A 24079-nucleotide genomic window follows, 5' to 3' on the forward strand; every position below is an offset into this window, starting at 1 on the left:
CATCCCCCAGAAGTATTTGTGCATCCTCAGGAGGGCAGTGAGATGGGACACTGCCAAGCTGGATGCACCAGGGAGGTGGTTCCCTTTCCTCCGTTCTAACATGTCAGCACTGCCGGCACCAGGCACGGCAACATCCCTCTGCGAAGCCAAAAAAGTAGCTGTGTTTTTCAAGTTAGCTTGATTTCATAAAAGAAAATGTGCAGAAGTCCGTTGTAATGGCTGCTGGGTCCCCAGAGCTAAAGCACAGTAAGAGCTTTCAGGCTGTTTATTGTTCTGTCCTAGCCAAAACGTGTCTACCTTTTGCTAACAGTGGTAACTTACCATGTTTAGAGAGGCGCTTTCAGTTTCCTGGGTTATTATGTCATGTAAGCTCTAAGTGCTACTTGCTATAGACTCAGAAAATGTCTCTGAAAGCATTTTTGTTCAGTTCCTTTTCAGTATATCAGAAATCCTAAATTCTCCATATTTGCATTGTATAACATTGCCAGACAAAAAGAGATGGAATCTTACTGTACAAAACAATGACAATATACGTATCTACTTATAAAGATTACATACAACAACTGTTAATGCACAAACACAGCTGAAAATCTAGGTCTGAAGCTTCTCTTCCTCTGTTCCGGGTTTTCAGCTCTGGTACACACAACCCTGGCCACTTGTGAGCTGCTTATAAAAGGAACTACAGAAGATCTCAGAAAAGCAAAATATGTCAAATTTCAACGGGGATCCACACCTCTGCAGAAAAAGGGTGAAAGCCACTGCTCTATATTAATAACTGAGAGCTGAGACCAGGTAATCAGGGGTCATATCAAACATTACTATTTCTAAATATCTTCTTTCTACTATAGATGTTATCAAGAGCCAGTAGTTCTGAGCACTGCACTTTTGGAGACATATGGGTTTAGATTTTAAGCAGTTGTTGAACAAAGTTAATCTCACTCTGGAGCTAAAAAATGAACATAAGCAAGACTCTTTCATATCAGAAATCCTTCACATGTTTGTTATTACGTGAGTTCTCCAAAATATTTTCTAGCAGAAATACTTGGCACAGGAAAAACAGTCCTCATGTAGTTGTTCAGCTAAAAAAAAAAAACAACACCAAAAAACAAGATCAAGAGGCTAGCAATGCAGTCATATCCCAGAATATAACCTGAGACTCAGACAAACCAGCAGTGGGAGGACCATTTATACTTAGAACTGGGTTGTCAGCGTGAAAACCTCAAGTGGGTTGTAAGTGTAGGGTTGGCTGTCTCTGGTTTTTTTATATTTGCTGGTTCAGCTATGACAACCAAGGGATGTTGTTGTTCAATTTGACTAAGCAGACTAAATCAACCGATTTTGTACATATTTCTTCAGTTTTGTTTGCCTTATCTCAGTCCATTTGGCAGATAACTAGGGCTGGCAAGAAGCAATGGCATTTTCTTTAACTATTATCTTCTCCAAATATGATCTCGTTCATCTTCAGTGCCACTCCATCCTTGGCGTGCCATGCAAAGCCAGCACATGGCTAACAGGACAGACTGGCATGCTAGTGTCAGTTGCCAAATGCATTGCCGAACAGGTCAGTACTTGATTTTTTTTCTTCTTTCACTCTTTTTAAAATGTCCATTAAAGGACAAAACACACCATGTTTTCCTTCAGCCCCACTGTAGGTTGCATGTTGAATTTACCAGCAGTTCTTCATCACTTCTTATCAGAAACATTCTCTTCTTTCTTCACCTTCCTCCAGAAAACCTTGGCTTTAATTGTTTTTGGTGCCATTTTCAGAGAGGCAGTTCAAGAAAGTGGGGGCTAGATTTATTTCTTTTAAAAGAAGTCTAAGAATCACAGAATCACCAAGACTATTTTCAAAAAACTGGTTAAAGGAAATCCAGGTAGCCTTTCTAGCTGAGGATTTGAGGTAATGTAGTGCTCTCGCTCTTCTCCCTGCTTTATGGTTTATGACCAGCACTGCCTGGGCTTCTCAGGCAGCATCCATCTCTCCACATCAGACAGATACAGCCAAGCCCACAGAAGTCAGATTCCTGTCTCAGCCCTCCTGCTCTCCAAAGGCTCTCTCACCTTCCTACACAGTATGAAAAAACAATAATAACAAGATTCTGTTTTGATAGAGACAAAATGGTTGTTCAAATAGTTCTGCTAATTTCACAAAGATGCGTGATAATGTTTCACATATGGCTCTGTGCCTTTTAATAACAGAAATTGAGCACACATTTCAAGGCACAAGTTTTGTTGATAGGCTGCTGATAGTCCAGAGTAACTGTTTGCCTTTTGGTTTTAATTATTCTAAAGACAGCCCAGGGATCATTTACCCAGAGCTAATCGGTTTATGGGCTCTTTAAGAAGCAAGATAAGCCCACATATGTGACAGCAAGCAGTGTGGGGGTCAGAGCTACCACAGGGACCTACATTCCGGAGGATGAGAAGTGGAAGGGAAGGGATATACTATGGCCTCGGGCCTCTCAGCAATTATCACATGGCTGTTAGGACAGCCCTGCTCTGTGTAAACACCTCTGTTTTCTCCAGAGGGGACTCTGATCTTGAGAGTACTGTCCACAGTCACCAAAGTTATTCCTGGATCATACAGCCAAAAGATGGACAGGAATCTGGCCCCTTTGATACAGGCTGTGTTACCTGATATCAAGTATTATCTCTTTACGAGTCCTATCAGCTACTCATTCTAGCCAATGACAAATATTTTGGGGATTAAACATAACCAAACTATTGTATAAACTCTGGAAACATCTTAAGGGTAAAAAATGATTTTATCCAGAACACCAAGTTTATGGAGAGAGAGCACTGGAAGCCCTAAAAGGTAGAAGCCCAGACTGTCTTAGGATTCAGAGTTAACAGCAGATCTAAAGCACCTGAAAATGCAACACCTGCACTTGGAGAGAGTTGAGACCAGTAGCTTCACAGCCACTAAGACAGCCACCCCCCCTGGTGGGGCACAAAGAGAACCAGACCTCCCAGTGACACCATTTGCAGATCATGCAAACCTTGTGGAAGAAAGAGTCAGGCCTGCCACATTTGAAGTTTCTCCTTCTTTCGAGAGACCCTATCAATTTTGCAGAGGTTTTCAGCCCATTATCACATTACAGGTAGACAGTTGTCATAAAGCATTAGATCTAAGTGAGGCTGACAGCATAACTGCGGGCTTGCTCCAGGCTTGGCAGCCTGTGCAGCACCTGCAGGCGCAGGACCAGAGCAAGCTCCATCAAGAGACAGGCTGGTGTAATCTGCTGTGAATCACTTTGAATTGCTGTCTTTAATTGACAGGGCACTCAAGACCTGGTCCGTTATATAGACAAAAACCTCAAAGTACGTATGTGCGCGCACACACACAGTCTTGCCAAGAACCTGCCTGCCCTTAGATGAGCAATTGTTAGAGACCCAGCTTTTTTTTTGTTTAATAGAGTTATGTGTTTTGCTCTGCTCACCATCAACACAGGAATAAGCAAGAGCAACGTTTCTCAGGAGAACTGCTTGCATTTAAGGCATGGGGCAATCAACATGCAGCTACCGTGGGGAAAGGGAGGGGGCACACACTTCGGATAGGGCTATGAAAGCTGAAACCCTGCCTGAGCACTGCAGAACGCTCTCCAGATATACCAGTATCCAGCTATGTCATGCAGGTTTCAGAGCACCTCTTCTTGAGCAGTACCTGGAAGAAAACTCTCCTAGCTAATATAGATAGCAGAAAAAAGTAATGATTGACACCCTCGCGCTCTACCATGAGCTTAATCTTGCTCCCACCAAAAGCCAGACAGCATTTGCTAGGAATTTCAATTAGCAGGTGCCAAACTTCCTTGGTCAGGTAAGGAGGATTTCTCTTTTATTACTGCTGCCCCAAATCACCTCCTAAGCAAGCTCTCACCTTCATGTGTCCCAAGGTAAGCTGCAAGCTGTGCACTTCTACTGGCTTCAAGGTTTATTGTTTGACCGATGCCAAGACTTTAAAGAACTTTTAGGCCTAAACTTTTACTTATGCTGTTGCCAGAAGAAACTGAAACTGAAAGTTCTTAAACTCCTAGGCTCTGTGCTGCCAACAGAGTCTGTAGAGAGGCCAGAAGACAAAGGAAATTCAGGCCTTAGAAGCCCCTTACCATTCACAGGGTTTTAATTAAAGTTTCCAAAAAAGTTTGCTGAAAAGATTAAGGGGCATCATTGAGAGCACACTTGGGGAGCATTCTGGCTGCTGAGCTGACTTCCTTTTCTGCCACAGATGCAGTTGTTTGCTTTTTGGTGAGAGGCCAGCTGAAAGCCACAAAGTGATCACATGGCTGAAGTGGTTTCCATGACCAGACAAACCCTTCTTTTTATTCTATTAGAGTCTGCAAGGCCCAAACTTCAGTACCTGACCAAGCCAGCAGCTGTAAGCTCAGAGCCACAGCACCTACCCAGAGCTGCCTGACACAGCTGGGCAGGCTCTGCCCTCCTCAGCAGCCCATGGCATCAGCCCAACCTCTTCAGTGCTTGTCTAGCTCCATGCATTCATTTCAAGGGGTGATTCGTAAGAGGGACCACCAGCAATAAATGTCAGATTTGGTTCAGGACTTGGTTAGAAGGCATTTAGATAGAAGAATAATTGCACAGGGATGTGGTTTACTCTGGAGAAATAAACGCTGTGTTTAAATGTCTGACATTCCTAGTGACTCTAATAATTGCAACCTCTGCCTCAATAAAATGCACAAATAATGTTATTGAAACATTTCCAATCAAAAGGTATTATTTTTGGTTTAAAACAGATGCAGTAGTCAGTATTTAAAAGGAAGACGTCTGGGCGGGCTTACCTCTGTTTCAAGGGAAGAGAAAACTGCTGGAATGGTGGTTTAGTCCCTCTTCCTTTGTTTTTATAGCCTTCGTACTACAACATTATAACTTTCATACAGTGCCTCTGTTGCCTTTTCCAACCTAGTAGAGAGCAGCTACTGCACTGAGGAGGTTTTACTGCACTAAGGAGTGCTTCAGAGCACGACCTGGTGAGCTAGTGGAGAAGCTCGTAGTGCAGGAGCTGAGTCTCCTGACTACCGCACTGAGCCAGCTCAACAGGCACATGCACTTCACCAGGCACTGCTGTTATGCCTGTCCAGTAGGCACCAACTAGATTTAGGAACCTGGGAGCTCCTGCAAGTTTTGACTTAGAGGTTCCCAGGGCCACTCCAACTACAGGCCTGTAGGTCGAAATCTGTGTGTTCAGTGGCATCCTGATGCTTAAAGATACATTAAGGCACCTGCTAGTAACTCTCAAAAGGTATCAGCTGCAGGTGGGCACTTTACCAGCGTACTTGCTTAAATACCAAGTGCTTGTATCACTTCTGAGAACACAGCTCAGGATCTTCAGCGCTATCTGAAATTTGTCTTGAGCTCTCTGCTGACCTGTATTGCTCACATGAGCAGAGTCAGACACGCCTACAGAAGATGGCAGAAATTGGGCCAGTGATTCATGATTCATGTGCCTATAGGATTAGCTATAATTAGCGTCTTCAAGTAAGACAATAACTATATCATGCAATCACACTCTATGGGTGCAGTATCAGCACATATGGAAGACATTTATTACTATAAATATTCAGGCACTTGATAGTTATCCAGAAATATAAAATCAGGTTAATCATTCTATCCTACAATCCCTGGCAAGAGATTTGAACTCAGGTTTTCTGGCTCAGCTGAAGGTTTTACATATGTGATCATTTCTGCCAGCTGGCAGCACTAAAATCATAGGCTGAAGCAGTTTTCCAGCAGCCAAATCTATCTGCACAGTAATGTTACAGAGCTTAGCTTTCTGTGAGCCTAAAGATATCTTGCTATTGCATAGAGCTAAGGAGGTTTCTGTAGTACACGTAGAAGAATCACTTTTCTTTTCAGAGTTAATGATTAACATCTCTCAGGGAAATAAACAACTGAAGCTATTGTGTTATTTCCAAAGGTTGCCTGGGGCAATTGAAATACTAATTTCATTAGCCATCATACGTAATACAAGGACAGCTATACTGTCCGTGCATGCACGTCTGTAAAATTGTTTCTAAAAATAATCTGAAGGAAGAAATCCCTAAAGAATGCATTGCAAAGGCCTGGGAGAATAAACTAACAAACTGTCCTTTAAAAAACAAAACAAAAAGACACCTAGCAACATCAGCCCAGTGCTCGCTCAGCTTTTACTAACACAGCATACCATCTTGTGCACACATCAACCCTCCCATAAGTTTACCTGGCCATTTCACAGTCCTTCATTAGGTGTCATGAAAGCAAAAAGGTTTAAACTTTCACTTTCATCCCACTACCACAGGGCCTTCGTATTCCTCCTTAGCACCGTTCTTCAAGGGAAATTGCTGGGGTTTGACAGACACAGGGCCATGCCTGGTGAAGCTACAATAAAGACAGGTCCACCCTCAGGTCCTGTGCTTGTCCCAGCCCACCCTCATCACCATCCATGCACATAAGATGAAGACACTGGTCCCAAGTGCTCAGAGGCCAGTCAGGACAGGGCTCGTGAGGCAGTTCCAGCTCTTTGTAATGTCCACGCCTGGGGACAGGACAGCTACCTTCACTGGTCGTGGAGTCAGAGCTGAAAAAATCACTGATGGAGCTGTGCCAGAGCAGAGGCAGCCTGGGCACCCCTGCAACAAGCTTCTTGAATTGGGAGGCTGGCACAGGGCCAGCCCGTGACCCTGCAGAACCTGCACACAGCCAAAACCTCCAGCAGGAGCCAGGCCGACTCTACAGAGTCTGTGTAACACATCGGAGCCCCAGTCTGCACAGCAGACACAGTAACCAGGTTATGCATCACCCATTAGCTGATGGCCAACTGACTGGAACCAGAAAAGCCAGGGGGATCTTGTTGCAAAAAAGGACTACAGAAAAAGGCAGCAGCTAGTAGTAGCTGAGCACTCACTGCTGGTGTTTCTCTGTGAATTATCCCAGTCAGATAGAGCTGCTCAAGTGTTTGGCTCTAAAACAAAGCAAAGTTATTTTTTCCTGAGTGTTGTAGACCCAACATCCCTCTGGACAGTAAGACTTCACTTCTCCTGTAGTACAGGTACCAAGGAGATAGAACATCCCATCTCTGAACCACATACAATAAGGCTGAAGCAGGTAGAGCATATGCAAGATTTCTGCAGCACCCAACATAGGGCTTTATCTTCTTACCCTTCAACAGAAAGCCTCAGTAACTCATGTAAGCTGTTCAAGGAGGTTTGTTTCCTCCTCTCAACCTCCACCTACCTACAGCCTACAGCCTCATGATGATGATCACCACCACTTTACACACGTACTCAGGAAGCACATGAGTCTTTTCATCCTGGAAGCAACCTGTTCTCCTCCTCCAGGAGTTTTAGGTAGCCTACCTCCCCTGCTTGCTACACGTCTGAAGGCTGTGAACTCCCAGCCAAGACACCACTGGAAACCAAGTCTTTGTTCTACCTTGCAAGGCACCTTCTTCTCATTCTTCATCACCTGATATTAACAGAGAGCCCTCTTAGACCCTAGCAGCACAGCAGTGACCGGGACAGCCTCAGGTGAGGAGGGGTGGAATGGACCAACCTAGGTCAGCTCAGCGTCTCCACCCCAAAACAAGTAACTCCAGCCCACCCCACACACCCACCTGGGTCAGCCCCATAGCTGAGTGAGCCTCTCACAGATGCTGCCAAAGCTCTCCTCTAGGTGCTGGACAAGCGGGACAAAGTCACTGGGGAAGAATACTATGAGTTCTTTGGGTGGCTCTGGAATGCTGCAACACCAACAGGATGTTGCAGCAGTTGATTTACACAGTTATATGCAGCATATACTGCATTTCAGCCCATACATCTATGTGCAAGATGTGTTCTGCTTACCCGTAGAACCTTTAACATTGCATCAGAAAAAAAGACAATTTGCAGAGGGTAAATGCCTGTTAATCATAAGCTAAAGGGGAAAAAAAATATTTAAGTGAGATATAAAGAGAGGAAGTGACTCAGTGGGTGGGAGGGAGGGGACAAACGTTCCAGACAGATGGGACATGAATAACTTTTCCATCTCCCTCTCTCTTCTCTCCCAAGTCTTGCAGGAACTGCTGTGTTGAAACAGTCAGTCATTAACTATTTGATGAGGTTTTAAAATCTGAACTGAATTCTCTGAATGTAACCAACTATTATTACAGGGTTTGCCTCACAGCAATGCAAGTGTTGGAGCCCTTTGGCAAGCCATCACGGTTAAGGCAAGACCGAGTGCTTGGCAGGAAAAGCCACTAAATGGCATCAGCTGTTTAGCTCCACACAGCCCTGGTAATGCCAAAGGGATGGGAGCTGTGGTGCGGGGGTAGCATGCAGCCTGCCTGTGTGCAGCACCAGGGCAGACGTGGGCAGCAGTGGAGTGTGAGGCTCAGGCCCTGTGGCTCTGCTTAGACCACAGGAGATCCAGGCCTCAGTGCGTGCCAGGTGGAGGAAACCCTGCTCAAACTGGCTCCCTTCCTGCAGGGTGGTCCCTGGGGAATCAGCATGCTTCTCCTCAGAGGAGAAAATGCCAAAATGCCCAAGTGCAGGGGCAGACTGTGAGCACTGACATGGAGAACATCTCCTGCTCGGGCCACTGTATGCTACAAAAACTGGCTCTGAGAAAACCTGAATGAAGCATTTCCTCTCCCAGATGCCAAAGGCTAATTGACCGGCACGAGACCTGCTGAACTTGGTGGAACCGAGGTGGATATAATCACTCAAGAGAGCCAATAACCAATTATCTGAATGGCTTCAGCAGTTTCAAGGTCTGCCTCTTTATTCAAGACCAAAACAAAGATCAATTTCTTAATAAGCTTTGTAATGTCTGCTATTCCTTCCCTCTCATTATTATTATTAGCATTGCAGCAGTGTTTTGTGTGTATAATGAAAGAGTATGACAAGAGCTGGAATGGCCTGGGTGGTAGAGAAGGAATGTGTGTATATATAATCTGTGCAGATGTAAACATATACACATAGTACTACGGGCCCGGCGCAGCCCACAAGCTCTGCCAGTGGCTGCTGGCAGGCACACACCACTGGGAGCCTGCACTGGGGCACAGAGCTCGGTGTCCAGCACTCATCCAGGCAGCCCTACGCGGTGACACACGTGGCAGACACATCACAGGCACGTGGAGGACACCGACCTGTGGCAGTGTGCTGGGGCAGGTAATGCCTCCACCTGCCAGGGCCACATCTGCCAGAGCCCCGCGAGACATGCTCCTCATATCCCAGCATTGCATTGCCCTGCAGTTCCCCTATGTGTTTTGCTTCTGAAATTGCAGGTTTCCTTTTCTTTCTGCAGCTACATCACCAACTGAAATCGTATTCCCTTTGTCAGAAAGCCGCCAGCACTCCTTGCAGCCTTCTGTCTTACTCTGAAATACTAAATACAATCCCACTGTACAAATTCCTCCCCTTCTCCCAATAACTCCTTTTCTTCCCCCCCGAAATGAGGGCCACTTGGTGATAATGCACTCACACATGAAAATACAAACAGCACCATCACCATTTCCCAGCATCTCCCACAGACACCAGCGTGTGCTACCAGCAGCCTGCTAGTGAACATGCAGGCTTCCCTTCTGGATGTGTGGCTCTGCACGGCCCTGAGGAAGCCCCCTCCAAACTGGCAGCAGCAAAAGCGGGCTCATTTATTGTGCTTTTGGCTTAGAGCGTTTTATCAGACTGCAAAACAGCAAATCATTGCAGAAGGGGTCTCTGAAGGAGAAACTGAGAACCGAGAGATTGGGGCGATGCTGGAAGCCTTTTTTTAAGGAGCTATAGATGGATAATTGTCCAACACAGAGTGGCTTGTTGACTTTCTCACAGCAAAAGGTAGAAGGCTGTTTAATTGATTTTAGCCTGTAACTAAACATACACTTCTTTCAATATAATCAACAGCAATGCTAAAATACTGTTCTCCTAATGTAAATCGATCCATTACAGATGAGTGTTTAGATCAATGTGTGATGTCCTCATTGGAAATAAAACTGTTTGCTCAAGATCGCTATAAAGACAATGGGCACTGATAGATGATGTCGATGTGACAAAGAATGGCACTTAAGCAGGATATTGCCAATACCATGCCCGTCAGGTGGGAAACCAACATTCACCCAACAGCCACATGTGCATTTTTTGAGGCAACAAGAGGAAAAGATACCAAAGCCTTTGAGATAAAACACAGACGGAACTAAAACAGCAGAGGGTGTCATCAGTGCTACACATCCTCACCGCTGTATACAGTGACAGAAGACAGCCGCAACAACAACAGCACCCACTGAAATTTCACGTGCCAGACCTGTGCGCCTCACAATGTTATGGCAGCTGACAGCTCTCCAGGGCTCCATTTCCAGTGTCCCCATGGGGCAGCAGCAGGCGGCCCAGGGCTGCATGGTGGGTAAGGGATTGCTAAAGGTAAAATACGTAATGTACAAGGCTGATTGTCTGCATTAGGTTCACAAATACAAGGTCACACATCCCCCTAGTTTTATGGTTCTGTTACTCTCTTTTTTCATGTTTTAATAAAATAAAAATAAAAATTAAAGCATTTTGTTATTGTATGGGGCTGCTGAATCACAGCCTGAACCTCTGATTAATCACCCAAGGTGAGCAATGATTCAGCCATAGGAGCACAGGTGAAGGCAATTCACCTGTACTGCAGGAAGGGGTGGAGCCTGGCTCCACCCCTCCTAGATCCATTTAAGAGCTGACTGCCAGTGGGGAAGGATCTCTTCTGGAGTTTCCCTCACAAGCTCAGGTTACAGGTGAGTCTACCTATCATTTCTGTTTCCTGCTTTTGTGTAATAACATCATAGCTAAGCTCTCTGTTATACCATAATGTTGGTATATTCGTTAATTGTGCAGTTACTTATACACATTAACTGTAGTATGTATTTTATAAAAGCTGCTCCAAAAGTAATGCTTTCTATTTTATTACGTTGGCCCACATTAGGACTGTTGGTGGTATGGCAGTAAAGGTTGAACTTTCCTACCAATGTTCTGCTAGATTTTGTTGCTATGTGACAGATGGCTGTAGAGTGGCAGTCAGGTGAAATGGAATCTGATAGGGAAGTACAAAAGAAGCAAAGCTGTGTTTCCTCCATGAATAAAAAAATATCACCCATTGACATTCATTGACACTGCATGTTTATGGAGACCAAACAGTGGCTGTGAGCAGTGAGGGGTGTTTCAGCAGTAGTGACAGTGGTTACCTCCGCTGGTGCAAGTTTTAATGACCACAGCATGTGAGCTTTGCTTATTGCTAACAAAAACACAGAGCTAATGGTAGTGACTATGCTGAAAAAATTTTCTGTAGCTGAGAATGTGCTCTATCGGAGTTATAGTGCACAGAAATAAATAGGAGGCATTACTTCTGAAGTGACCTAGACATATGCAGCCCAGACAGACAAAAGGTTGGACACCAATGGACTACATGATCCCAGTGGGTCCCTTTCAACCTTGACCATTCTGTGATTACACAACTCTACGACTAATACATGTTTTTCCCAGCTGCCAGCTGGTTGTTGTGATCTTTCCTCACTTTCTCCAGTCTTTGTCTTCTCCATTGTGAGCTGAGGAAGCTTCCTAAGAGCTGGAGTACAGGCTTGCCTTCATGCTGGATTGTGGCCTGGCCATTCTTTACTGGGGCAGCTGCAAGCACTTCTCCTTTTTCTAGGGATGGACTTTGCTTTGAAGCCCAGTGCCAGAACTCATCATGGTGCTAAGTGGGATGTGCCACACCACATCTCAGGGATGTATCACCTCATGCTCCACAGCCAAGAAACCTGGGCAAAAGGGACCCACGCCGGCCACGGCCATAGCACAGCACAGCCGCTACTGCAGGTACCAAAAATGACTGCTAGGGCCAGTAAAATGGCGGCCATAAGGAGCAGGGATCTCACCTCCCCATTGGCTGGGACGTGACTTGTGCTGCTTCTGATTGGCAGCGCTTGCCGACCGCCTCAGGAGTGCCGTTGGCGCGAGAGCTGCATGTGAGGGCATGTGCAGGCAGCTGTGTGCTGGCAGCCCCAAAGGGAGCACAGTGTGGGGTGCTGCTGAGCAGCCCACACCTGTGGTGATGAAGGTCAGGTGGCATGGCTGAGGGCTTCATCTTGACTCTCAGGCAAAGGTTTGCTATTGCTCAGGTTTTATGAAGTGACATGCCACAAACGTGTGGCAGATTTGCAGAATAAAGCAATGTAACAAACAGCAGTGGACAATGTGTAAGGTTCTTTGTAGCCAACAGTTTTCAATTAAAAAAAAAAACTTGTACCTTGATTCACTCTAAAAATGAGTAAAACTGTGAACTCTGTCATTAGCAAAAGCAGACTTTTCCTTGAAGTAGCCATAGCTATCCTCTGCTGAGCACTAAGGTCTTGAGTTGGGAGAATTCATCTGACAGAACAGCTACTTCAGGGAAGGAGAGAAAAGCATCCTTCGCTACCTGTTCCATTGACCCAGAAGAGAAAAGCCTAGCAAAAAACAAAGGCTGGAAGGGAAAGCCAGCCAAATTCCTATTGGAATATGGTACATGTTTAGCAGGGAGGAAAACCACCATTCAAACAAAATATTGAGGGCAGTGGTGAATTTTCTGGCTTTGGAGGTCTTCAAATCAAGACCAGACCCCTCTGAAGGGTACTGATGCCACTGCTGTCAGGCAGAAGCAGATGTAGTGCAGTGCTATGGGATAGAGGGGATGCACCTTGCCGTATGGGCAGTGCTGGGGACTGCAGGACCCTCAGCAGAGGTGAGCTGTCAGCAGCAGGGCAGCCTCCCACCCCTTGCCTCCCTCTGCCTAGTTTATTTCCTTTGGGCTCTGTTGACCCACGCCCACCATTCATCCATCAGCCATGAATATGTTTGTAGGGAGGGCGAATTCTGCAGAAACCTGTGCTCAAACTGTCTTTGCAGCTGAGGCCTGCATGTGGGCAAGAAGAAGAGCAGCTGGGCAGGGATGCCAGGGCCACCTCTTCCTACTCTGCTGTGAACTTACCCTAAGGTTTCAGGGGTGGCCTGCATTTGCCACTCCCTGTTGGCTTTGTCACATTGCCTGCTCTCCAAGTCTCAGACTGCCAGCTTCTCTCCCCCTGGATGATTTGGCTTGTGTTATTTTGTGCTAAAGCCGGTATGTTTTTTTAATGGCTATAAATAAGTCAAAACTGCATCTTTAATTAATCACTGCACTTTATATTGTAAGTGGAGCTTTTTTGTAATGACTCGTTTATGATTTTAAGATGCCATTTGTCAAACCTACCTAGCTTTTATCCCCGCATGTTTAGCAGCTTCAGGATAGAAACCAAATTTCATCAATGAAGAATTCCAATTCGTTTAGTCTAGTGTAAATAATTGGTTACGTGGGAAGAGATTGAACAATTACTTTTATCTAAACAACACTGAACTTCAGGCAATAGGCTGTATGTTCATTGTCTTAAAAACATTTCAAACTGATCTTAAAATGTTTCTATTTCACTCACATAGGTTTGAAATTGGAAATACATATGTCCGGATGACTAAAACATGAAAAGCAGATAGGAGTAGCAGCATGTAAAGTATAGAGAACTAGAAGCATTAATAGAAATATTTCCGCTATAGCAGCTATTAAATTTTTTTTTACTGTTTCTAAGAAAAACCCATATGTTTATAGGATTTTTTTTCCCCAATTAAAGTGTGTGTGTGTGTCTTTCTGTAAATATTATTTAGACTCATGCACAGAGTGCATGTATAAAATTATCTATCAGCAAAGCAAGGGCTGTTGCTCCTTTTGTTTCTTGCCCTGCAGCAGGCAGGAAGGGGCCCCAGTCCAACACCACTGACAACTTGGCAGCAGCTGCCCAAGGCACGGGCTCAGTTTGGAGGGATGTCCCATGCCCCACTGAGGCGTGTGGAACCGCAACCCTGCCTTCCTGCCCTACACACCCGGACATTGCCAGCAGTTGAGAACAAAAGGTAGTTCACCAGCTCCAAGTTTGCTGCCTTACAGCCACTTGCTGGTACAAACAGGCTGCATCTCTGGCATGGAGGTGTTTTGTTCGGTTCTCCTTTGCCTGCTCGTTGTTCCCATGGAAGGGGCAAAGGAAAACCAGTACCTTCTCAGAGGTGATGCAGGGAGAGCTGTCTTGCATTCCAGAGCTCAGCACATGGCCGGATGCTGTTGTCCACAGCTTTGGATAATGAAATTCCCTGCATGGATAGACAGATGTTTAGTTTTATTTGGTCTCAGGTTAAATTCAAGTGACAAGCAGAGGAGGCTAGATATTAAAAGATGTAGCTATTTCCACTCCTCCATTCTTTCTTTCCTCAAGGGAGCACAGAAGTATTTCATATAAGATGTAAATATGCCTTAAAAAGAAGAAAACTATATTAGAACTATAGAAAAATATTAAATACTTTTAAAAATTGCTTTACCTCAATTCCTAGACAACTCAAGCCTGACGTGTGCTGTATGCTCTGCTGGGATTGAATCCAGACACTCACTACGTTGTTAGCCTAAGAATTTTGAGCAATTTTTTCCATTTATCCATATTCTCCCCAAAATTGTTTCGCACATTTCTCAGAGAGATCAGTCCTTCCGGCATTCCTCTAGACACTCAGTAGGATGCCCTGCTATAAATATAATAAAGCCTTTTATTATGTCCATTAACCATGGACATGTGTGCTCCAAAAGTTTCCTGACACGCAGTCATTTGTGGCTTTTTAATTATAAACAGAAAATATCTACCAGCAAAAGAAGACAGCAGACTGGAAGTGGATCTTTGTGTGTTTTGAGCATGTTTTCTGATGGGTTCACAGCACCCACACCCTCCTGCAGACCCTGCAGGAGACTCTGTGTGCATATACGTATGTAAGAAGCCTGTGGTATGGCAGGTCAGCCTTGCATGATAGGAATTTGTCAACTGTGCTGACCCAGGTGGGCTCACAGGAGTCTTTCAGCCTGTTTACACTGCTCAGATCAGTCCTTCTGATCTGCAAATATTCCCCCCTCCCATTCTACAGACCTTGTTCCACTTAAACTCAGCAGAAATTTTTAAGAAGCCCAGTAAATTACTTGACAAATTAAGTCATATTTATTGAATGCGTTTTATTTCAACAACCAAAAAATTCTAACAGCCTAACAATGCACATAAGTTAAAAATTAATTATCACTTAGTGATAACAAAGATAAAGTTGATTTACATGGAAAAAAAAAAAGAACATTTACAATATGTTAATCCTTATTCACATTGTTGATACTGCAATAAAACACAATTTGTTTTTTTTTTTTTATTTTTTATTTCACAAAAAAAGGCGGAAAATTGTGCTTTGTTAAGAGGCACTACAAGAAAAGTTCTTTCTCCAAATAGATATCATATGATGGATATTGAATAAATAGACATATATGCATTGTAATTCGCAAAGTTCTGGCAAGACCACAGGCTAAAATGCCCACAGATTCACTTAGAATCACTGCAAAATTGGCAGTGAAATTTAAAATAAAAAGGCAAGACTCAGCATTGAAAAAATACCTAATAAAATTTTTGGTTGAAGTGTAAAAGATACCAAATGTTGATGCCATCGTCAGATGAACAACTTAATGTAGCTTGGCAAAATTCAGTTTCCTTTCAAATGTATGGAGTGATTTCAGCTACAGGATAAGAAGACAGTTTTGAAAGAGTAGCTCTGAGAGAAACAAAGCAGCAACCTTTGAAATTCTGATTAAAGCTGCAGCGTACTACAGAAATAAAGGATGAAGAGCAAAAGGGGTATTAAGTAAGCAACCCACCAATATTTTGCAAAGGTATATGAGATTTATGCAGAGATACTCTTACATTTCAAACATTTCTTTTGAAAAAAATCCCTTAAAAATTCCAGAGGTTACTGAGCAGCTAGAATTAGCTTGTATTGCAATGTCTTCTCCCTGTATATTGTCTGTTCTGAGTAAATATCTACACATAGAGGTTCGTTTTTCACTTTTATCTCCTACCTTTTATACCTTTCAAATATATAAATAGTATTAACAGCTATATTACATTGCCTGGTGTAGTAAACAGAAAATAACTTTCGAAGTGATATTGCATGAGGTCTTTGTCAAGGTTATGTCAGAAGCCTGCGAAGAAAAAAAAATAACCAGAGACCTTGTTGGTATGGCTATGATTGCAGTTTGAACAGGCGTCTGAAATCAATCCAGCTGCAAAGGCGGTAGCGAAGGTGAGGTCTTTCCTGGGAAATCCTTGCCCAGAAGTGAAAAGTAAGTACTACGTGGTGTCTCTTGCGACATGATGCCTCAAAACAGGTGGAAACTATAGTAGATTGCAGCTTTAGCACTCACACCATTGAAGAGTCAGTCAGTATTAGCTCTGCTTTATGTAACTTGATGTAGTTGCTAGCTAGGTCGCTGCGAAACCCTCTAAGGAGGAGGTGAGTGAGTGTGAAGGGCCTGGTGCCCCATGGCGAGGAGGCCTTGGGTGCTCAGCGCTGGAGGGGCTGCAGTTTGGGAGACCCGTGGCTGAAAACACTTCATTTCACTGGCACAAAATGCATGACACAGAGGAAGCCCAGCTAAAACAGAAACACGGGGAGGCTGGAGAGGAGGGTGAATAGGAATCAGCAACGCAAACCCTTTATCTCTCAGCAATCTACCTGGACAGGATTGTTGGAATTGTGGCATCCTGTGTCCCAATGTAACTTTACACTTGCATGTGTGTGTGTACATGTTTCACTTCAGTAAAAACAAAAAGCAACAAGAAGGAAGCTTATAAGTTTTAAGATCTGAGACAGAGAACAAGTAAATAAAATCCACAGTAAAATGTGGTTCATAGTATGAATTCCATACATCAAATCTCAACACGTAATTTTTCTTCTCTTTCTATAAAGACCTCTTTAGTGAACAAGTCTTCTATGCACTGAATTTCAGTTTTAGTCATTCTTACTCTCATGAAGATTCATCTGTTCACTACAGAAAGGACTGTCTGGAGAGTGGAACATGCTGTATCCTTTTAAGTGCACATTTTGTTTAAAGTACTTTAACTTACTAGTTTTCTTTTTAAGGTGCCCTGATTTGTTTTTCCATTTTCTCTCTTTCTGTCCTCTTTTCTTTTTTTGGCAGTGTTGATTTATGTCTTTAAATACATACCTCAAAAATTACCCATCAAGTTGCCAGATAGGAAGCCATATAATAATAATTAAAAAAAAAAAAAAAATCAGGGATAAACATAGAAAATAAATAGAAATTCAAAAATAGTCACCACACCCTGAGAGCAGGTGGCAGTTTATCAAAAAGCCAAAGCAACTCATTGTGAAGTGGTTTTAATACATAAACAAGTCTCATCTTTAAAGAACTCATTTCACAGTCTGTACTTCCAGGTTGTAAAGTTCCGTCCCATGCAATTTTAATATATATATATTTTATGTAAATATATATATACACACACAAAGTTGTAATTTTTCCTTCATTGATTTCATAGGACTTTTTCTTCCCATTTACTTGCTAAATGTCCCTTTCATAAGTGCAAGATTAATGAAGGCATAATCCTATGTGATTACAATGATTACTTCAGTCACATGTAGGATGTGTAACACTCAAATGTCTGTGTCAAGGCGAAGTCTGAGTGGGCAATGCTGAATTCATTCAGTTTGCACATGGATTATGTGCAACAGAAACAAACAAAAAGTAAATAGAGGAAGAAAAAAAAAACAGAAACAACATCCTTGGATCATCGTATTGCTTTCTGTGTTCCTATCTCACATTATCTCTGGTCGATGTCTGGTGGAGCTGCCTTGCTTTTGTCGGGGTTTTCCTCCTCAGGCTCCACTTTGTACATCTCTTCTGAGCCCTCCTCACTGTCGTTCTCCTCTGACTCTGTCAGCAGCTCCTCATCCTTGTACTCTGCCACATCAACTACTGTTCCCAAATGCTCTTTTAGCTTCCCATGGTGCTTTACATGGTAACGTTGGTTCTGGAAAAATTTGATGATGGTGTGTTTGGGGAGATCCAGCTGAGCAGAGAGGGTATGAATAGCTTCCTGATCAGGGTAGAGACCTACATCATGGATAAAGCTTTGAAGGATACCTAGAGCTTCCAGGGATATCTTGGTGCGGGATCTGGGCTTTTTGGCGCAACTGTCCTCAGTGGTTGGAGGAGGAGCCTCTTCTCTGGGTGGGGAACTCTCCTTTGCAGGCTGGGACTGCTGTCTGTGCAGCACCTGTAGGGTTAAGCAGACAAGTAGCTCATGTACATGGTGACCCCTTTGGTGCCCAACAGGCACTTATACAAGTCTTCAAACAGGGTCTAATTTGTTTTAATGAAGAAAAGTACTAATTAATATTAATTTCCCAGTTCCTTTCTTACCTCTAATGCAGCTGCACTGGTAACTACAGACTGAAAGGAGAAAGCAGTGTAAAAGGCAAACAATATATGTAAAAAAATAAATAGAAAAATACAAGCTAATAAACACAGAATATAGGCATTAAAAAGAAACACAGTCAAAATAAAAATTAATTCAAAAGGTGGAATAGTCTCACTGGCCATTTGTCATGACTGGCCAGTTGTCACATCTCAGCCAAGGCCTTCTGCTTCTTTGCTCATCTTCCTCCTCATTTCCTCTTGTTGTTATCCTGGAGGCCACATTTCTACATGCCTAGTACCACAAAGACTGATCAGCTGCAACTGTGTCCTTTGTCATCAGTAATGATTTGGCATTAAAATCTATCATGGCGGCTTTATGGGAATGTATATATATATATAAAGTCAAGAGATTTCTTTTCTATCAAGTTGACATCGTAGATCAGTTTTTATCAGAGCCAGCTTAAGTGCATCTCTTGAGCAGATTTTCTGTGTTACAACTATATTAATATCACTAGTTAAAGAGTTGTGAGTTCAAATAATTATACCCCTCCATTCTGAGAAGGCTTCTGGGCAGACACAGTTTCCAGTCTTGTAGCAGATTTCACCAGCAGAATCTCCTTTTTGGCAAGTTTAAGAAAGCTGTGTAGCTTTTAATCTTCCTAACAGCCACTGAAAATGGCTAAGGAGCAGCCTTGTATAGCCCTCTTTCCAGGAAAAAAATACTTGCTCTGAACTGCTAGAAGCACAGAGGAACTACATATGCTTTCTTTAAAACAAAATATATACAAGAGAGATTACCGGCAAAAATCCCCTACAGGATTGAAGGCTGTATTTGCCCAGGGGTTTCTTCAGATGCAGGGAAATAATTATTAGAACTCAGTGCTACAGAGCTAACAAAATCAATATGGATGAATATTTCCTTATAAATAAATAAAAAGGAATTCTGGCTCTTCTACCAAAAAAGAAATCGGCTTTGCTGCAAACAACATCGAGAAAATCAACCTTACATTAAAGCTCTCTAAAGGGAAAAATAAGAGTAAATAATGAAAATGTGTTGAGAACCTGCACCGAGTTTTACACACACACAAAGCTCCCAGTAAAATCCTACTCTGTTCAAGTTATTAATGAGTGCATAATGAAAGTCCACTGTAGAATATCAGACTGCCCACACGGAGAAATGAAATGGCTCTGTCCTGAAGAGCCCTTTATTCATTTCCTTCATCAAATAATGTCACCGTAACCTACACCACCAGTGATGTCCAGCTGCAGTTTGTAAAAAGTGACAGGCCCCAACAACTGCCTGCTGCTCATGTTCTGCCAAGGAGCAAAGCCTGGAGGAGTCAGTGTGAACGCAACACAGCTCACATCCTGGCAGAGCAGCTGTGTTGTGCTGCCTGTGCCTCTGGCTGCAAGAAGCACGCTGCGGGCTTGCTAGGCTTCGTCCCAGCTCAACATCCATACACGAGGCAGGGCAAAGCACCTGTGTGACTGCACTGCATGTCCCAAGGACTGCAGCACATGGCAGCGGCACAGAGTGATGCTCATAGTGGTGACAGAAAGCACTGGAACAAGGAGGCAGCTCCACAGCAGGCACTTAAAAGTAGGTGTTGCCACCAGTGACAAGAGGGTCTGTACAAACGTGGAAGAGCTGCTGGTGAGCAGAACTGCAGATGTGTTTTGGTGCCAATGAATTCATTTTCCTCCCAAGCACATAAACACTCCAGGTGTCAAATGGAACTAACCAAGGATTAGGAGACAGGAGGAACTCTCATGGAAATGCCCGGTATTCTGTGTTTTACTACATATCATGCAATAAAAGAGCATAACGTTCCAATGAACTGAACAGCTCAATTGCTCTTTGACCATTTCTTTTTTGTTCATGGAATGAACAAAAGGAAAGGACTGATGTTTCCACAGAGGCATTACAAATGAGGGTGAGATCTGTACCAACATCAGCCAGGGAGCACCGAGAGCTAAAGTACTGGGCTTGCTGATGCCAGCTGATGCCATGAGAACCCAGCCTCATGCCTCTGTAACACAGACCCCACCTACTTTATCTCCACTGCAGTGCCCTCTGGACCTGCCCCCTGGCACCATAAGGCCCAGAGCAGCCAAAAAGAGAAGGATGTAACACTACAAAGCACCAGTGAATTTACAGATGGTGTCATATGAAAAAGCTCATGTAGCACTGCTGATCAGAAGCTAAATTTAAGTAGTAGCTAACACAGATAGAAACACATCCAGAAACAGTGTGAATTACTCAGTTCATTCTTGGAGTTAGAAGTGTGTTTTTCTTCCTCTTCAGTTGACAAATAGCATGAGAAATGATCCAGCCTGAAAAACGTTACAAGACTTCCAATCAAATATAATGATGAAAAAAATCCAACAATACAGGATCAGCAGCAGTAAAATGTTTAATTTGAAGGAGATGAAGAGATGCCTACAGCGTCTATAAAGCAATCAACCAAAGAAGGCCAAGAGCAGGAGGGAAAGAATAATTTTCCTTAACCCTTCCTTCTCTGGAGTGACCTCTCCATCATTTCCAGAAGAGAAAAATACATAACCATGGAACTTTCCGCGTATAACATTAGAAAAAGGTTGTTTTTCATTTCCCTTACTCTTTTCTTAAATAACACAAACCCCTAAAGCTGCTCTTACGCTGCATAAAATCTCACAATTTCGCTGATTTCTGGGGGCTTGGATTTCTAGTGGCATTGAGAATGCATTTCAGTGATATGACATTAAACATATGCACCAAGAGAGATGGATAAATATGCAGAATTTCCTTTGGATTTAGGCTGCAAGTGCTTTTGTTTCCTTCCAGTAAAATGGGCTGTTTAGTATATAAATGTGTGCCTTTCTATGGGAAATGAATCAAGAACTGAGGCACATGATACAAGATGAAATTTAAGTTACCTTTGTGCTATTTGCTCTGAACTACATTTGTAAAATACAGTGCTTGATGTGAGCAATTTGCTTACTTTCTGCCTGGCTCTGTGCACCACATTCTCATAAAAGAAACTGCCCGGCTTTCACCTTGCAGATTTTTAGATTGTGTGGTTGTTATTATGCCCTTAAATCTATAGTTACAATTTCCATTGACTTCACGCCCTTTTGCACAGCCTTTGTATTTTGAGTCAGCCCTGTTCTGCTTCCATACAGCAAAAAAGGAAAGCCCGTCTATTCTGTGATGAAATAACAGGCTACAGCACATTTCCCAACACAGCTAAACGCTTCCAAACTGTGTTCTGAACCTGCCACTTAGTTGTATAAAAAGAACAGCCAGGTGCAGCTTTTCTTCTACGGACAGCAAGGTCCCACGGGGCAGGCACACTGCCTGCTGCCTTCCCCATCCCCTCTCCCTCTGTAGTGCATCCTCAGCACAGGCCTGGCACGGTGTCCCCTTGCCCAGCTCAGTGCCAGACTTGGCTCGCCCTATGGCCCCTTGCAGCAGAGGCCTCTCCAGGCTCTGTGATCCCACCTCTACTTTCCACCCACGTCTCCTTCCCACTGCTTCCAGGCCACAGGTGGGGCAGCCCTGCCACAGCCGCCACATCTGGAGCTGACTTCCCCTTCCCTTTCTTCTCACCATCTCCCCATCTACTTTCGAATCAAATGTGAAGATATAGATTTCCTTCCATGCCCAGAGGACTTATTTTTTTCCATCCCTTCAAGAGATTTCATGTTTACAGGCATCGCTGTATTCCTAGTGTCCAGACAGAGCAGGTATGAGAGATGCTGCATTATGAAGTTTCATTCAGGCAGGCTTTAACCTCGTAGACGAAGTCATTTTTTCAAACAAATTAACCAGCCCTGGCAGAAAACTTGCAGGAAAACTAATATGATGGAAGTTGACTTTAAAAGATAAAATGACTGGTCTTAAGTCGCGCTGTTCTGAAATACGATTTGAAGGCCGCAATGAAAACCAGCTGGAAGCCATGTGTAAAATATAATAGTACATGCCTACAGGGAAGGAAGTGAGATATTGAATGATTAAGTTTAGGAGAGTATATAATGTAGTGTATCATTATGGGAGTGATCAGGATTACTTGTAATAAGCTAAGGGTTTGTGGTCTTTCTAAAATCCAAAGCCAAGAAGTACTGGGTGGAAGGGATCACCGCATAGCTTCACATGTCCCTGCTTCTTGGGATGTTTCTGCAGAAGAAACCTGGCTCTGGAAGCTGGGACAGCCGTCCCCACATCAATGGAAGGTGAGCAAACCCAGGCTGAATGAACACTGTGTCACTGCAGTCGCTGTCTGTGCTGGGTTGAATTTTGGCTGGATTCACTGTTCTGACGATGTTCGCCTCCATTCCCATTCTCACTCTGGCTAGAACTAGCGATGTGAACTCGCTGAGTGGAACCAGGCAGGATGTGGAGGAGGCACAGACATGTACCTGCTGCCAACAGGGCAGTTAACAACACCATGCAGTGCCACCTTTTGTTGCCCATGCAGCCGCTGCAGCCAATTAGAAACAGTGCCTGGCTATCATGTCAGGAGGTTCCTTAAGAGACAATTTCCATCACTTTGCAGATAAATCTTATGCATGGAAGAATGTACGGTCTGCCCCTTGTAGCATCTTGTAGATCTTACAGAAATCTACTCAAACAACCTTACACCCGCTACCCCTTGTCTCTGGCAGCTTATCTTCATATAGAGAAGCAAGCAAGGATAGAACAAACGGCTGCAATAAACAAGATTGCACCCCGACAGCCTCCTAGTTGCAGCAGCTAATGCAGCAATTAGACATAGTTGCTGAGCCAAAACACTTTACAGGTTTCCTAGGAATGTCTGTACAAGAAACTGTAGCAGAAGTTACAATTTGCACCTGCATTCATTTCTTTCTTTTAAAAAATGTGGCTGTTCTACTACCTTTTTTCTTTTCTTCCTTGCAAAAATATATCCACTCGGGTAAACACTGCAAAACCAGTCCCAGCCCCAAATGAAGTATTTTCTTTGGGCTCATTTTCACAGCGGTGATTTCACACCTTGACATCATAAAACTGTGTTAAAGACTGTGGTTTAGTTTCCTTGCTTTTCTTGGATTATACAGTATCCTAAGGTCAAAACTCAGGAAAATCCACTACTATTATTAAAAAAGGAAAAGTATCTATGAAGTGATGACAAATTGCAGACTACAGGTGCTAGATTACATTTTGACTCCAGGCAGGTTTAATATACTTCAGTTTCCTTTTACAATTGCCCTTAGCAGGTACTGTTATCGGTAAGGGATTTAAAAAATATATATGGTACTCAATAAAAGAAGACCGTGTCAAAAGAAATCAATATGAGCGTGCAAAATGGTAGGAAGTCTGACAAGGATAAATATGTTCACTTTCATCTAACTTCACTCTGAGCTTCTTTTAATTTTGTAACTCAAATACTAGCAGCACATCCTGTGCATTTTCCAATGCAGTTTAGTAATTGCTTCACAAGAGTAAACACCATTATTACAGATAATTATAGTACCTGTTTGTGATGTGATGTGCCCCATCTGACGCGAGCCAGACCAAAGCTTTATGAGCTGTTGGCTAGAGCCACTTGTAACCCAAGAGCCCTGCGCCCTATTCAGCTGCAAAGACAAAGTAGTCACAGTGAAAAAAAATCCCATGGACAGTCAGACCTTTCTCTAAATATCACCATTCATCTGCTACTGATCCCACCTGGAGCCCGACCAGAAAAACCCTGTGTCCTAAATGTCTCCACTCTGAGGTACGATTCTCTCTCCGAGCCACACGAAAAAGGGAATAAGAGGAAAATGGGAAGAAAGCAATGAATTCCACAGAGAA

The 24079-nt window shown here is 43.4% G+C and overlaps 1 protein-coding gene and 1 long non-coding RNA gene across 6 annotated transcripts in view; both read right to left on the minus strand.

Annotated features, from left to right (window-relative positions):
• Window positions 1-7736, minus strand: part of LOC116216805 (uncharacterized) — a 163854-nt gene extending 156118 nt beyond the window's left edge. Inside the window, exon 1 of one of the 2 annotated variants that reach the window (XR_014884458.1) lies at window positions 7604-7736. This is a non-coding gene — a long non-coding RNA (uncharacterized LOC116216805). The remainder of the gene's footprint in view (window positions 1-7603) is intronic. The other variant, XR_014884459.1, reaches the window with a different exon arrangement.
• Window positions 7737-15025: 7289 nt separating this feature from the next.
• Window positions 15026-24079, minus strand: part of SATB2 (SATB homeobox 2) — a 126871-nt gene continuing 117817 nt past the window's right edge. For all 4 annotated transcript variants that reach the window (XM_085227978.1, XM_085227976.1, XM_085227977.1 and 1 more), the window contains one exon: window positions 15026-18145. In XM_085227978.1, coding sequence (XP_085084104.1) covers window positions 17690-18145 — 456 coding nt within the window. In that variant the 3' untranslated portion in view covers window positions 15026-17689. The remainder of the gene's footprint in view (window positions 18146-24079) is intronic.

This window comes from Meleagris gallopavo, chromosome 7 (assembly GCF_905368555.1).
Source record: "Meleagris gallopavo chromosome 7, MGAL_WU_HG_1.1, whole genome shotgun sequence".
Classification (NCBI taxonomy): Eukaryota; Metazoa; Chordata; class Aves; order Galliformes; family Phasianidae; genus Meleagris; species Meleagris gallopavo.